General features: G+C 43.6%; 1 protein-coding gene and 1 long non-coding RNA gene across 2 annotated transcripts; both read right to left on the reverse strand.

The window, feature by feature from the left end:
• Nucleotides 1–4,057: 4,057 nt before the first annotated feature.
• Nucleotides 4,058–4,758, reverse strand: LOC123482384. Its single transcript, XR_006657690.1, has 3 exons — nucleotides 4,735–4,758; nucleotides 4,493–4,618; nucleotides 4,058–4,348 (listed from the first exon to the last, which is right to left on the reverse strand). It is a non-coding gene; the product is annotated as an uncharacterized LOC123482384 (long non-coding RNA).
• Nucleotides 4,238–12,344, reverse strand: LOC121547970 (melanopsin-A-like). Its single transcript, XM_041859371.2, has 6 exons — nucleotides 12,341–12,344; nucleotides 11,693–11,896; nucleotides 11,354–11,525; nucleotides 4,735–4,822; nucleotides 4,493–4,618; nucleotides 4,238–4,348 (listed from the first exon to the last, which is right to left on the reverse strand). Exons 1-6 carry the CDS (start codon nucleotides 12,342–12,344, stop codon nucleotides 4,238–4,240), a joined length of 705 nt encoding a protein of 234 aa, XP_041715305.2.
• Nucleotides 12,345–12,573: the final 229 nt, after the last annotated feature.

A 12,573-nucleotide genomic window follows, 5' to 3' on the forward strand; every position in this document is an offset into this window, starting at 1 on the left:
ATTTCTCTCTCTCTTTCTCTCTGCGTTATCTCTCCCAGCTCTCTAAGGGGAAGCAACACATTACTGAAATCTGATGTCTGATTCCCTAGAAACACCTCTACCAGGAGACAGGCACCATGATCAACAAGATGATAAAGAATCAGCTTTTTTAGCACCTTTTGACAGTTCAGTATGTTAGGACATTCAACTATTACATTTCTAAATTTACATGTTGGATTACTGTACATGCCTTTTTTTTGTTTTTGTTTTTAAGGTGAAAAAGGGTAGGTCTTGAAATGCATTGGCATTTATGGGTATATTTTCCCATTCTTAATCAACTAATATTGCAGCTTAATTACTTTAAATAGGTTTTACCATTATGATAGCATTGTGCCACCAGTAGGATTAGTAACACCAATGATCGTAACACCAATGACACGTTGTAGGTTATTGAGGATTTTCATAAATGGAGGCCACAGATGCTCAAATCTAAGGTCATTAACCCTTTTAAAATGATTGATCATGAAGTAATATGATTAATAATTTTGCTCACAATGTAATTCATTCATTTAAACATTTAAATTTCATTTAAACAGAGTAACACCAATGACACTTGTTATTTAGACACACCAAATTAACAATAGGATCCTCAAATTGATGACACACAAAAAGGGTGTGATTAGCTAATAATATTATGTAATATAGACCCTCCCCCGATTACAGTTTCCACTGGTGTGAATGCTCAAGGTCCTTGTATATCTTTGTAATGAATTATTTTTCAAGGCAGTACCACCAATTACATAAAACTTAGCGACACATTATATTTGTAATAAAAAAAAATCTATACTTTCTAGCATTCAAAATGATACACTGCTCAAAAAAATAAAGGGAACACTTAAACAACACAATGTAACTCCAAGTCAATCACACTTCTGTGAAATCAAACTGTCCACTTAGGAAGCAACACTGATTGACAATACATTTCACATGCTGTTATGCAAATGGTATAGACAACAGGTAGAAATTATAGTGTCCAGAGCATGGAGGCGCTACCAGGAGACAGGTCAGTACATCAGGAGACGTGGAGGAGGCCGTAGGAGGGCAACAACCCAGCAGCAGGACTGCTATCTCCGCCTTTGTGCAAGGAGGAGCAGGAGGAGCACTGCCAGAGCCCTGCAAAATGACCTCCAGCAGGCCACAAATGTGCATGTGTCTGCTCAAACGGTCAGAAACAGACTCCATGAAGGTGGTATGAGGGCTTACAGCCCAACATCGTGCAGGACGTTTGGCATTTGCCAGAGAACACCAAGATTGGCAAATTCGCCACTGGCGCCCTGTGCTCTTCACAGATGAAAGCAGGTTCACACTGAGCACGTGACAGACGTGACAGAGTCTGGAGACGCCGTGGAGAACGTTCTGCTGCCTGCAACATCCTCCAGCATGACCGGTTTGGCGGTGGGTCAGTCATGGTGTGGGGTGGCATTTCTTTGGGGGGCCGCACAGCCCTCCATGTGCTCGCCAGAGGTAGCCTGACTGCCATTAGGTACCGAGATGAGATCCTCAGACCCCTTGTGAGACAATGCTAGACCATGCTAGACCTCATGTGGCTGGAGTGTGTCAGCAGTTCCTGCAAGAGGAAGGCATTGATGCTATGGACCGCCCGTTCCCCAGACCTGAATCCAATTGAGCACATCTGGGACATCATGTCTCTCTCCATCCACCAACGCCACGTTGCACCACAGACTGTCCAGGAGTTGGCGGATGCTTTAGTCCAGGTCTGGGAGGAGATCCCTCAGGAGACCATCCGCCACCTCATCAGGAGCATGCCCAGGCATTGTAGGGAGGTCATACAGGCACGTGGAGGCCACACACACTACTGAGCCTCATTTTGACTTGTTTTAAGGACATTACATCAAAGTTGGATCAGCCTGTAGTGTGATTTTCACTTTAATTTTGAGGGTGACTCCAAATCCAGACCTCCATGGGTTGATACATTTGATTTCCATTGATAATTTTTGTGTGATTTTGTTGTCAGCACATTCAACTATGTAAAGAAAAAAGTATTTAATAAGATTATTTCATTCATTCAGATCTAGGATGTGTTATTTTAGTGTTCCCTTTATTTTTTTGAGCAGTGTAGATATCTCTAAATCTGTCACTACAACTCTGCTCATCACTAGTGGGACAAGCCAATTTGCTTGCCCTGAGTACTTTGGAATTATAGTGTTTCACAGTATTACTTACCCGCCAGTGTTGTGATTGGCTGTGATATTTGCCTATTGATTTCTCCCACCGGAGCGGCATCTGTCAAAATGGCAAAGCTGTTCTGACTTTGTGGCTGGGTAATCTAGTGGAAATCACTCTAACATTTCCTGGTTGCTAAAATTCTACACTGTTCGCTCAATTTCAATTTATGTGAGAAAACAAGCACTGAATAGTGCAGGGAATCATTGTACCATCTAAATCACTGTGATTTTACAGCTGTTTGAAGCTGGTGGACCAAAACCGCTGTTTGAAGCTTGAAACAGCTCTAAAAACAATATTTTTAGTTAATGAAAATATACTTCACAGCGATTTAGATGGAACAATGATTCCCTACACTATTCAGGAAATGACATGTGTCATCAATCCTATGTGTAGCACCTTTAAGGTGAACACATACACAATGGAAAGTGCATATCTCTCTGCTGTGGCAGAAAGCATTACACACACACAATTATGGTACAAGAGAGAGAGAGATTTTTACACCAGAAAGATAATTTCAATCATAGAGTCGACGCGCAGCAGAGAAATACACTGTCACAAATAGCACCCTGTTCCCTACATAGGGCTCTTGTTAAAAGTAGTGCACTAGGGAATAGGGTGCCATTTAGGATGCAGAAGTATCACAGAAAAATGAACGTTCAGAAAAAACAGTGTAGCTCAAATGTTGTGGATTGTTATGTGTTGCATAAGGGCTCTGATGTGTGCACATGCACACATGTACGCTGGCACACATAAAAACAGTTAATTGGGGCAGGGCCATGTATGGTGCCAAAATGATTCACATAATTGAGTACACACACACATCATATCACATACACTCTCATACACTTACAATATCTTTATTATCTTATCAATATGGTGCTGTCTGGGGCACTGGGTTAAGGCCATATACAGTAAAAACATCTCCCCTAACCTTTCCCTAACCAGACGCACGCACGCACGCACGCAGGCACGCAGGCACGCACGCACGCAGGCACACACACACACACACTGTTAGGTGACAGTTCTGAATGGTGATAGGCAATAGACAATGACCCATTAGATAGTGCCAGCTGTTTGAACTGTTGTGGTCTCAGCCTCAGTTCAGTCATTCAGGACCAGAGGGACAGGAGGGAGATTCTGCCATTCTCCCTTGAAATGTAGAACGGTAAAAAAAGAAAAATATGGTAAAAAACCCCGCCCTCGATCCAATAATAATACCAACACAATGCCTTTAATTCCATGAGGGGTAGCGAAATTGTGTACACTTCAGGGAGAAAGGGGAGAAATGCAATAGCCTTCAGTCACTTTGTGTAAATAAATTCAGGAGGGAGTAAAGAGAGAAAGTGGGGGAGGAGGGAGGGAAAAGGAGGAGGGAGATAATGTGGACGGGAAAACATTTTGACAATCCTCCTTGTTTAAAAACATAAAAAGGAAAGTCACCAACTGAAACTGTTTTCAGATTCTGTGTTTTCTACGGCTCAATGGAAAACTTCTCTAAATCCACAAATACAAAACACATGTACACACACGCACACGCGCACACACACACACACACACACACACACACACACACACACACACACACACACACACACACACACCATTACACACACACACACACACATAACCGGTGTGAAATGGCTAGCTAGCAGTGCGTGCTACTAGTGTTTAAATTAGTGACGTCACTCGCTCTGAGACCTTGAAGTAGTTGTTTCCTTTGCTCTGCAGGGGCCGCAGCTTTTGTGGAGCGATAGGTAACCATGCTTCTTGGGTGACTGTTGTTGATGTGTTCAGAGGGTCCCTGGTTTAAACCCAGGTTGGGGCAAGGAGAGGGATGGAATCAATACTGTTCACACACACACACACACACACACACACACACACTAGATAGCATGCTGGTAATGTAGAGCCCTGTAGAGGAGGAGCGAAACGACACACAAACACACAGAGCTGTGTCACATTGTCCAATCACACGACATCCAGAGGTTCTCTCACAACAGACCCCACCCATTTAAGGGCTTGACGTAGAAGTGACGATGATGGCAGGGATCGAGTCGGTTAGGCATGTGGAAGGGACACGCCCACTTACACCTTTAGACTTCTCCTTTCTGACATCTTCCAGCTGCGACAGAGGGAGACAGTGTGGTGTCATTCTCACGGCATAATACAGTCAAATGTATTAATTGATTGGCTGATTGACTGATTGAATGATTGGTTGCTACAAGTTTTTAAACTATACAGTACAAGTATATACATCTGCACTCACTAATGGGATAGGCCACTGGACAGAATGACCTTTTGACCTCTGAGAGAAGGTGGGGTGGAGCTGGGTGACATCACTGGACACCTGACAACTGGTCGGACGAGAGGAGAGTTCTGCCTCTGTAAGGCCCTGAGACATAAACAGACAGACCCGTTGAGCGGGAGTTGGCCCCTCATAGGGGTGGGAGGGCCAAGAGGACTCCAAAAGTTCCTAAAGTTTAAAGAGAGAGAGGCAGGAAGACTCACTGATTCGCTGTCATACAGGGAAGATGTTGTACTGGTGAGGGTTGAACGACAGGTGGAGGACATGAAGCTGCTGTTGCTAAAACGATCTCTGGTGCAGAGAGAGCGAGAGAGAGAGAGAGAGAGAGAGAGAGAGAGAGAGAGAGAGAGAGAGAGAGAGAGAGAGAGAGAGAGAGAGAGAGAGAGAGAGAGAGAGAGAGAGAGAGAGAGAGAGAGAGAGAGAGAGAGAGAGAGAGAGAGAGAGAGAGAGAGAGAGAGAGAGAGAGAGAGAGCGAGAGAGCGAGAGAGAGAGAGATTAATTAATTGCATTGAGCCAGAGAGGTGATGGTAGGTTTAAGGTTGTCTAATCTACAGTATAAAAACTCCATCTGACATCTATATCTAATCATCGTAAAGACTATTAAAGGGTTAGAGATTAGAGGTCACTCTAGGAACAGATTAGATACGCACATTAAACGCCCACACCAGTAAAAATCCACTTTTTCGAGCTGAAAGATGAAGGCCAGAGCATACCCATGATGTTGCACAATGATTTAAATCAAATCAAATCAAAATGTACTGGTAGCGTACACAATTTAGCAGGTGTCATAGAAAAAAACTTTATTTTACAGCTGATTTATTACTATGTCATACACTACAACTAGGGTCCAGAGTTGGTTAGCCTACTGCCAGATCAGGAACAATTTGGTAAGCATATAATACGAATGTCTAGCAACCCAAAGGTTGAGTGTTCAAATCTCATCACGGACAACTAATTAGCAAATTTGAAACGACTTACTACTTTTTAGCTACTTTGCAACTACTTAGCATGTTAGCTAACCCTTCCCCTAAACCTTAACCCTTCAACCTAACTCCTAACCCTAACCTCAATCTAAGTAACATAATAAACAAATCCCTATCAAAATCTGTCAGTTTAAGCTAGAGATATTTGTTTACTTGCAGGGGCTCCGTCTCAATCCACTCAATCCACAGCTAGCTTCTGTCGTCCTCTGGGTACATTGACTTCAATACAAAACGTAGGAGGCTCATGGTTCTGGTTATGACAAGTTATGTCAGCTGTTATGACATATAATGACATGATTATGGTTATGGTTATGGGTATCAAGTAAAGTGTTACCGACCATTTTATAAATGGTATAATTGCGTGATATGATAGCATTTTGTAAACCCGTTGCCCCAAGATGAATGGTTTTGACCTCTAAAGTTTTGCTTCACTACACGCTCAACTGCTTTGATTGGTGCAATGTTAGCTAGAAACCCCAAGTGTCTATCCAGATAGTGAAAAGGCACCCACGAAAGAAAATTAAAGGAACTTATAGTCACATGTCATTTCCAGCATGCATGATCATGAGCAAAGTCATTGTAACCTATCATTTCACTTCCCCAATGAGAACCATGAGCACAGGCTGACTTGGCTTTGCTGTACCGAAGCAAAGCCTGCCAGCAGCCTACCTACCAACGGTTTGAACGTGTCCATTACAATGTAGAAATTACCAGAGCTTATTCTTTCTAAATATTTATTTGGCGGATTCGCATCCGCAATTTATAGAAGAATAGTTGACGAAGTCAAAGATAGCCCAATGGTTTCCATATGTGGCAAAGTTTTCCCTAAACCAATGCTTATGACAAATCCAGCTCCAGAACGAGAGCAGGCTGGCTAATCTTTTGAATACGGAGTAGTAAAATAAACCCAGCAACAACAGATAACATTAGCTAACTACATAAAGTTAGCAAGACAGCTAGCTAGCTAACTAGATAAGGTTAGCATGCTCGCTAGCTACACTGACAGCTGTCAGTGCCCTATTTGTTGATGTTAATTAACTGGAAATTCCCACGCCCAATTTGTGAATATGTATAAGTAGCCTTTGTCATTCTTCGGAGGTGGAACCTAAACGTGCATTGCCTCTCTAAGAAAGGAAATTACATCGAAATAGTGGCGGCAACTTCCTTTGGGGGCGGTCCTTTAAAACTATAATTTTGATATCATAGCTCTATCTATGTATATGAGAGTATTTACATTTCCCCAGCCCCAGCCCCACCCCTCATCTTTTTACTGAAACAGTGGTGGGGAAAATGCTTTGTTATTGTTTCAACTGTGGATTGCCCCTGTAAGGGCCACAAGCGTAGTCAATAAACCACATGGGGGCCATGCTTGCGAACATTAGAAAAAGTTTTAAGTTCAAGTTTAAGTTTAAGTTTAAGAATCAGCCAATTAAAATCGTTCGACGTAGTGCCATGTGAAAGAATGCTGCATTGTAGCTAGTCCCATCAGATAGCATAGAGCTAACGTGTGCCAAGTTAACATCACCAGGTGGCAATGATTATTTCCTGTAACAACTTCCTCATCAGCCTATCAAAGATCTTAAACTTGTGGACGTGACTGTTACAGGCTTTGGTTTTTCCATTTGTGTTTTGAGGTTGGACTTTGGCACGTATAGCTCGTTAGCACGTAGGGCGCACCGATTGGTGTCACCTCGTTAGTAAGTATTTGTTACATGTGTGCTGGTTGCCATCTCGTTGGTGGGAAGGTGTTTCACCTGTGCTAACCCAGGTGCTATTTAAGAGTGGCTGGCCCAGTGCTCCAGTTGTCTTGAGAGATGCAGAGGGTTAACACCTTTAGTTGGCTCACCCTATTTTTTTGTTCAAACCTTTTTCAAACAAACATTGCAGAGCTGGTTACAATTTCAATTTCATCCCCCTGAAACGATAGAACAAATATTACAACAAATATTATGGCTGAACTCAAATGTGCTGGTTGATAAAATACCTGTATTTATGGAAAATATGTTTGGAAAGGGTATATTGTTTTTAAATGATATTGTAAATTGGAATGGTAGAGTTACAGTGAGGGAAAAAAGTATTTGATCCCCTGCTGATTTTGTACATTTGCCCACTGACAAAGAAATGATCAGTCTATAATTTTAATGGTAGGTTTATTTGAACAGTGAGAGACAGAATAACAACAAAAAAATCCAGAAAACGCCTGTCAAAAATGTTATAAATTGATTTGCATTTTAATGAGGGAAATAAGTATTTGACCCCCTCTCAATCAGAAAGATTTCTGGCTCCCAGGTGTCTTTTATACAGGTAAGGAGCACACTCTTAAAGGGAGTTCTCCTAATCTCAGCTTGTTACCTGAATAAAAGACACCTGTCCACAGAAGCAATCAATCAATCAGATTCCAAACTCTCCACCATGGCCAAGACCAAAGAACTCTCCAAGCAGCTTGGTGAGAAGGTGACAACAGTTGGTGCGATTATTCGCAAATGGAAGAAACACAAAAGAACTGTCAATCTCCCTCGGCCTGGGGCTCCATGCAAGATCTCACCTCGTGGAGTTGCAATGATCATGAGAACGGTGAGGAATCAGCCCAGAACTACACGGGAGGATATTGTCAATGATCTCAAGGCAGCTGGGACCATAGTCACCAAGAAAACAATTGGTAACACACTACGCCGTGAAGGACTGAAATCCTGCAGCGCCCGCAAGGTCCCCCTGCTCAAGAAAGCACATATACAGGGCTGTCTGAAGTTTGCCAATGAACATCTGAATGATTCAGAGGAGAACTGGGTGAAAGTGTTGTGGTCAGATGAGACCAAAATGGAGCTCTTTGGCATCAACTCAACTCGCCGTGTTTGGAGGAGGAGGAATGATGCCTATGACCCCAAGAACACATTTACATTACATTTACGTCATTTAGTAGACACTCTAATCCATCAAACAAGGAGGTGGAAACATTACGCTTTGGGGGTGTTTTTCTGCTAAGGGGACGATGGACGGGGCCATCAAAGGGACGATGGACGGGGCCATGTACCGTCAAATCTTGGGTGAGAACCTCCTTCCCTCAGCCAGGGCATTGAAAATGGGTCGTGGATGGGTATTCCAGCATGACAATGACCCATAACACACGGCCAAGGCAACAAAGGAGTGGCTCAAGAAGAGGCACATTAAGGTCCTGCAGTGACCTAGCCAGTCTCCAGACCTTAATCCCATAGAAAATCTGTGGAGGGAGCTGAAGGTATGAGTTGCCAAACGTCAGCCTCGAAACCTTAATGACTTGGAGAAGCTCTGCAAAGATGAGTGGGACAAAATCCCTCCTGAGATGTGTGCAAACCTGGTGGCCAACTACAAGAAATGTCTGACCTCTGTGATTGCCAACAAGGGTTTTGCCACCAAGTACTAAGTCATGTTTTGCAGAGGGAATTATTTTATTTTTATTATGATTCTCGGGGGAACTGTGAGGGGGATCTTCCAGGGCTGGTGGCCTGGCAGTTGGGAGTGGAAAGGGGATTATGTATTGTCTTGTGCTGGGAACTGGTTATTTTGCTACACCGGTGACTGTCTTACTCTGTAATTTAATTTTTGCTTTGCTTGTCTAATGCTCATGGAAAAAAATACAAAGCAATTATCAAAAAACGACAACTCGGCATTAGCATACTAAATTGCAAGGAAGCTCTTATTATGAACTGAAACACTCTTTGGAATGACATGAACCTCTGCATTTATTTTTTGCCAAAGCTTTCTGAGTACTTGAATTACACAAAGACAAAGTTGTATGGTCCTTCTTTATTATATGACGCTCTGCCAGAATGGCGCTTGTTTAATGAAGTTTAGATTAAAGCTGAATCAATGTCTTGCATGATCACTTAAGGATGAATTAGTATTCTACATATATAACAGCATAGTACAATGTTACTGTTAGACCAAAAACACCACTTAATTTCTTATGTAGGCTACATGCATTATTATAATCATCCACTACATCACATATGCCTTATTTGAATCAAGCATCAAGGACCAGCTGTGAACAGTTTTTTCATTAACTTGAAGGGGACTCAAACCCATGAATCCTGTAGCCCAGAGTTTCAGGGTTAAGCAGCTTAGCACTGTACGCCACCTGGCAGCAATGTCAATTGTGGTAAATTACAGCTATTTGACAAGGCCACAAGGCTCTTCGACTTTAAAAAAAGATATACTATGTATGAGAAACGTACATATTGTATAGATGTCCTTATATACACTGCTAAAAAAAATAAAGGGAACACTTAAACAACACATCCTAGATCTGAATGAATGAAATAATCTTTTTAAATACTTTCTTCTTTACATAGTTGAATGTGCTGACAACAAAATCACACAAAAATTATCAATGGAAATCAAATGTATCAACCCATGGAGGTCTGGATTTGGAGTCACCCTCAAAATTAAAGTGGAAAACCACACTACAGGCTGATCCAACTTTGATGTAATGTCCTTAAAACAAGTCAAAATGAGGCTCAGTAGTGTGTGTGGCCTCCACGTGCCTGTATGACCTCCCTACAATGCCTGGGCATGCTCCTGATGAGGTGGCGGATGGTCTCCTGAGGGATCTCCTTCCAGACCTGGACTAAAGCATCCGCCAACTCCTGGACAGTCTGTGGAGCGAGACATGATGTCCCAGATGTGCTCAATTGGATTCAGGTCTGGGGAACGGGCGGGCCAGTCCATAGCATCAATGCCTTCCTCTTGCAGGAACTGCTGACACACTCCAGCCACATGAGGTCTAGCATTGTCTTGCATTAGGAGGAACCCAGGGCCAACCGCACCAGCATATGGTCTCACAAGGTGTCTGAGGATCTCATCTCGGTACCTAATGGCAGTCAGGCTACCTCTGGCGAGCACATGGAGGGCTGTGCGGCCCCCCAAAGAAATGCCACCCCACACCATGACTGACCCACCGCCAAACCGGTCATGCTGGAGGATGTTGCAGGCAGCAGAACGTTCTCCACGGCGTCTCCAGACTCTGTCACGTCTGTCACATGTGCTCAGTGTGAACCTGCTTTCATCTGTGAAGAGCACAGGGGGCCAGTGGCGAATTTGCCAATATTGGTGTTCTCTGGCAAATGCCAAACGTCCTGCACGGTGTTGGGCTGTAAGCACAACCCCCACCTGTGGACGTCGGGCCCTCATACCACCCTCATGGAGTCTGTTTCTGACCGTTTGAGCAGACACATGCACATTTGTGGCCTGCTGGAGGTCATTTTGCAGGGCTCTGGCAGTGCTCCTCCTGCTCCTCCTTGCACAAAGGCGGAGGTAGCGGTCCTGCTGCTGGGTTGTTGCCCTCCTACGGCCTCCTCCACATCTCCTGATGTACTGGCCTGTCTCCTGGTAGCGCCTCCATGCTCTGGACACTACGCTGACAGACACAGCAAACCTTCTTGCCACGGCTCGCATTGATGTGCCATCCTGGATGAGCTGCACTACCTGAGCCACTTGTGTGGGGTGAAAGCACCGCCAGCATTCAAAAGTGACCAAAACATCAGCCAGGAAGCATAGGAACTGAGAAGTGGTCTGTGGTCACCACCTGCAGAACCACTTCTTTATTGGGGGTGTCTTGCTTATTGCCTATAATTTCCACCTGTTGTCTATTCCATTTGCACAACAGCATGTGACATTTATTGTCAATCAGTGTTGCTTCCAAAGTGGACAGTTTGATTTCTTGATTTGGAGTTACATTGTGTTGTTTAAGTGTTCCCTTGATTTTTTTTAGCAGTGTATATTAGAGCATCAACATCAATACTAATACACTGAGTAGCCAAGTGTGTGTGTGTGCGTGTGTATGTGTGTGTGTGTGTGTGCTCACCGTGTGGCGATGCGTACAGCGGTGAAGATGCAGAAATAACAGTAGATGATGATGAAGAGTGGGATGAAGAAGACGAAGATGAAGAGCAGCATGGTGTAAAAGCAGACGGAAGGCGTGAACGTCATGTAGTCCCACAAACACAACGTCATCAACCCCTCTGGGACATACGCACCTGACAGGTCACACACACACACACACACACACACACACACTTAGATATACACACACTGATAAGTCATATATCCCTCAGACACACAGAGCAATAGCGTGTGTGCGCGTGCATGTGTGTGTGCAAGTGCATGTGTTTGTGTCTGTCTGTCCGTCTGTGTGTGTACTCACTCCAGCCAAAGAAGGGCGGTAGGGACCAGGCCATAGAGTAGAGCCAGGCAGCAGCCATGACGTAGAGGGCCCTACGTCTTGACATCACACCCATGGACGTCAGCGGCCGCGTAATGACGAAGTAGCGGTCCATGGCTATCACCAGCAGAGTCATCATACTGGTCATCCCGAACAATGCTCCACAGAACGCATACAGCTCACATGCTGGGGGGGATGGAGATAAGTAGAGAGATAGACAGAGAGAGAAAAAAAAGAGAGAACGAGAGAAAGAGGGATAGAGAGAGATAAATTGGATGTATGACAGCATGTTCCAGATCCTGCCAATATCCAGCAACTTTGCACAGCCAGTTAAGAGGAGTGGGACAACATTCCACAGGCCACAATCAATAGCCTGATCAACTCTATGCGAAATACCTGTGTTGCACTGCATGAGGCAAATGGTGGTTACATTTCTGATCCACTCCCCTAACTTTTTTTTAAAGGTATCTGTGACCAACAGAGTCATATCTTTATTCCCAGTCATGTGAAATCCATAGATTAGGGCCTAATGAATTTATTTAAATTGACTGATTTCCTTATATGAACTGTAACAGTAAAATCATTGAAGTTAAATGTCCACACCAGCTAAAGATGATGCCCAGAGCTTACCCATGATGTTGCACAACAATTTAAGTCAATTAGTCATAGTTTTAGTCTAAGTATGATATATTTGGACTTGAAGTGGGAAATCCAAAGTGGGAACTTAACGGAAATCCGTGTCAATTACGTGTACATTCTTTCTGAATTATGTGTCAGTTATAGGGCTGGCTTTAGTTAATTTGGAACCACCTACCTAGAAATATGTTAGCGCTAACACGTGTGGGCTCCTTACTTCCTGTTTA

The sequence above is a fragment of the Coregonus clupeaformis genome, chromosome 31 (assembly GCF_020615455.1).
Source record: "Coregonus clupeaformis isolate EN_2021a chromosome 31, ASM2061545v1, whole genome shotgun sequence".
Classification (NCBI taxonomy): Eukaryota; Metazoa; Chordata; class Actinopteri; order Salmoniformes; family Salmonidae; genus Coregonus; species Coregonus clupeaformis.

What these genes read in the sequence shown, in the direction of transcription:
- LOC121547970 (XM_041859371.2), bottom strand. An exon ending in ACCGCCCTTCTTTGGCTGGA is followed by an intron (nt 11,526 to 11,692) that starts GTGAGTACACAC and finishes GTGACCTGTCAG; the next exon opens with GTGCGTATGTCCCAGAGGGG. An exon ending in CCCTGTATGACAGCGAATCA is followed by an intron (nt 4,619 to 4,734) that starts GTGAGTCTTCCT and finishes TTTATGTCTCAG; the next exon opens with GGCCTTACAGAGGCAGAACT.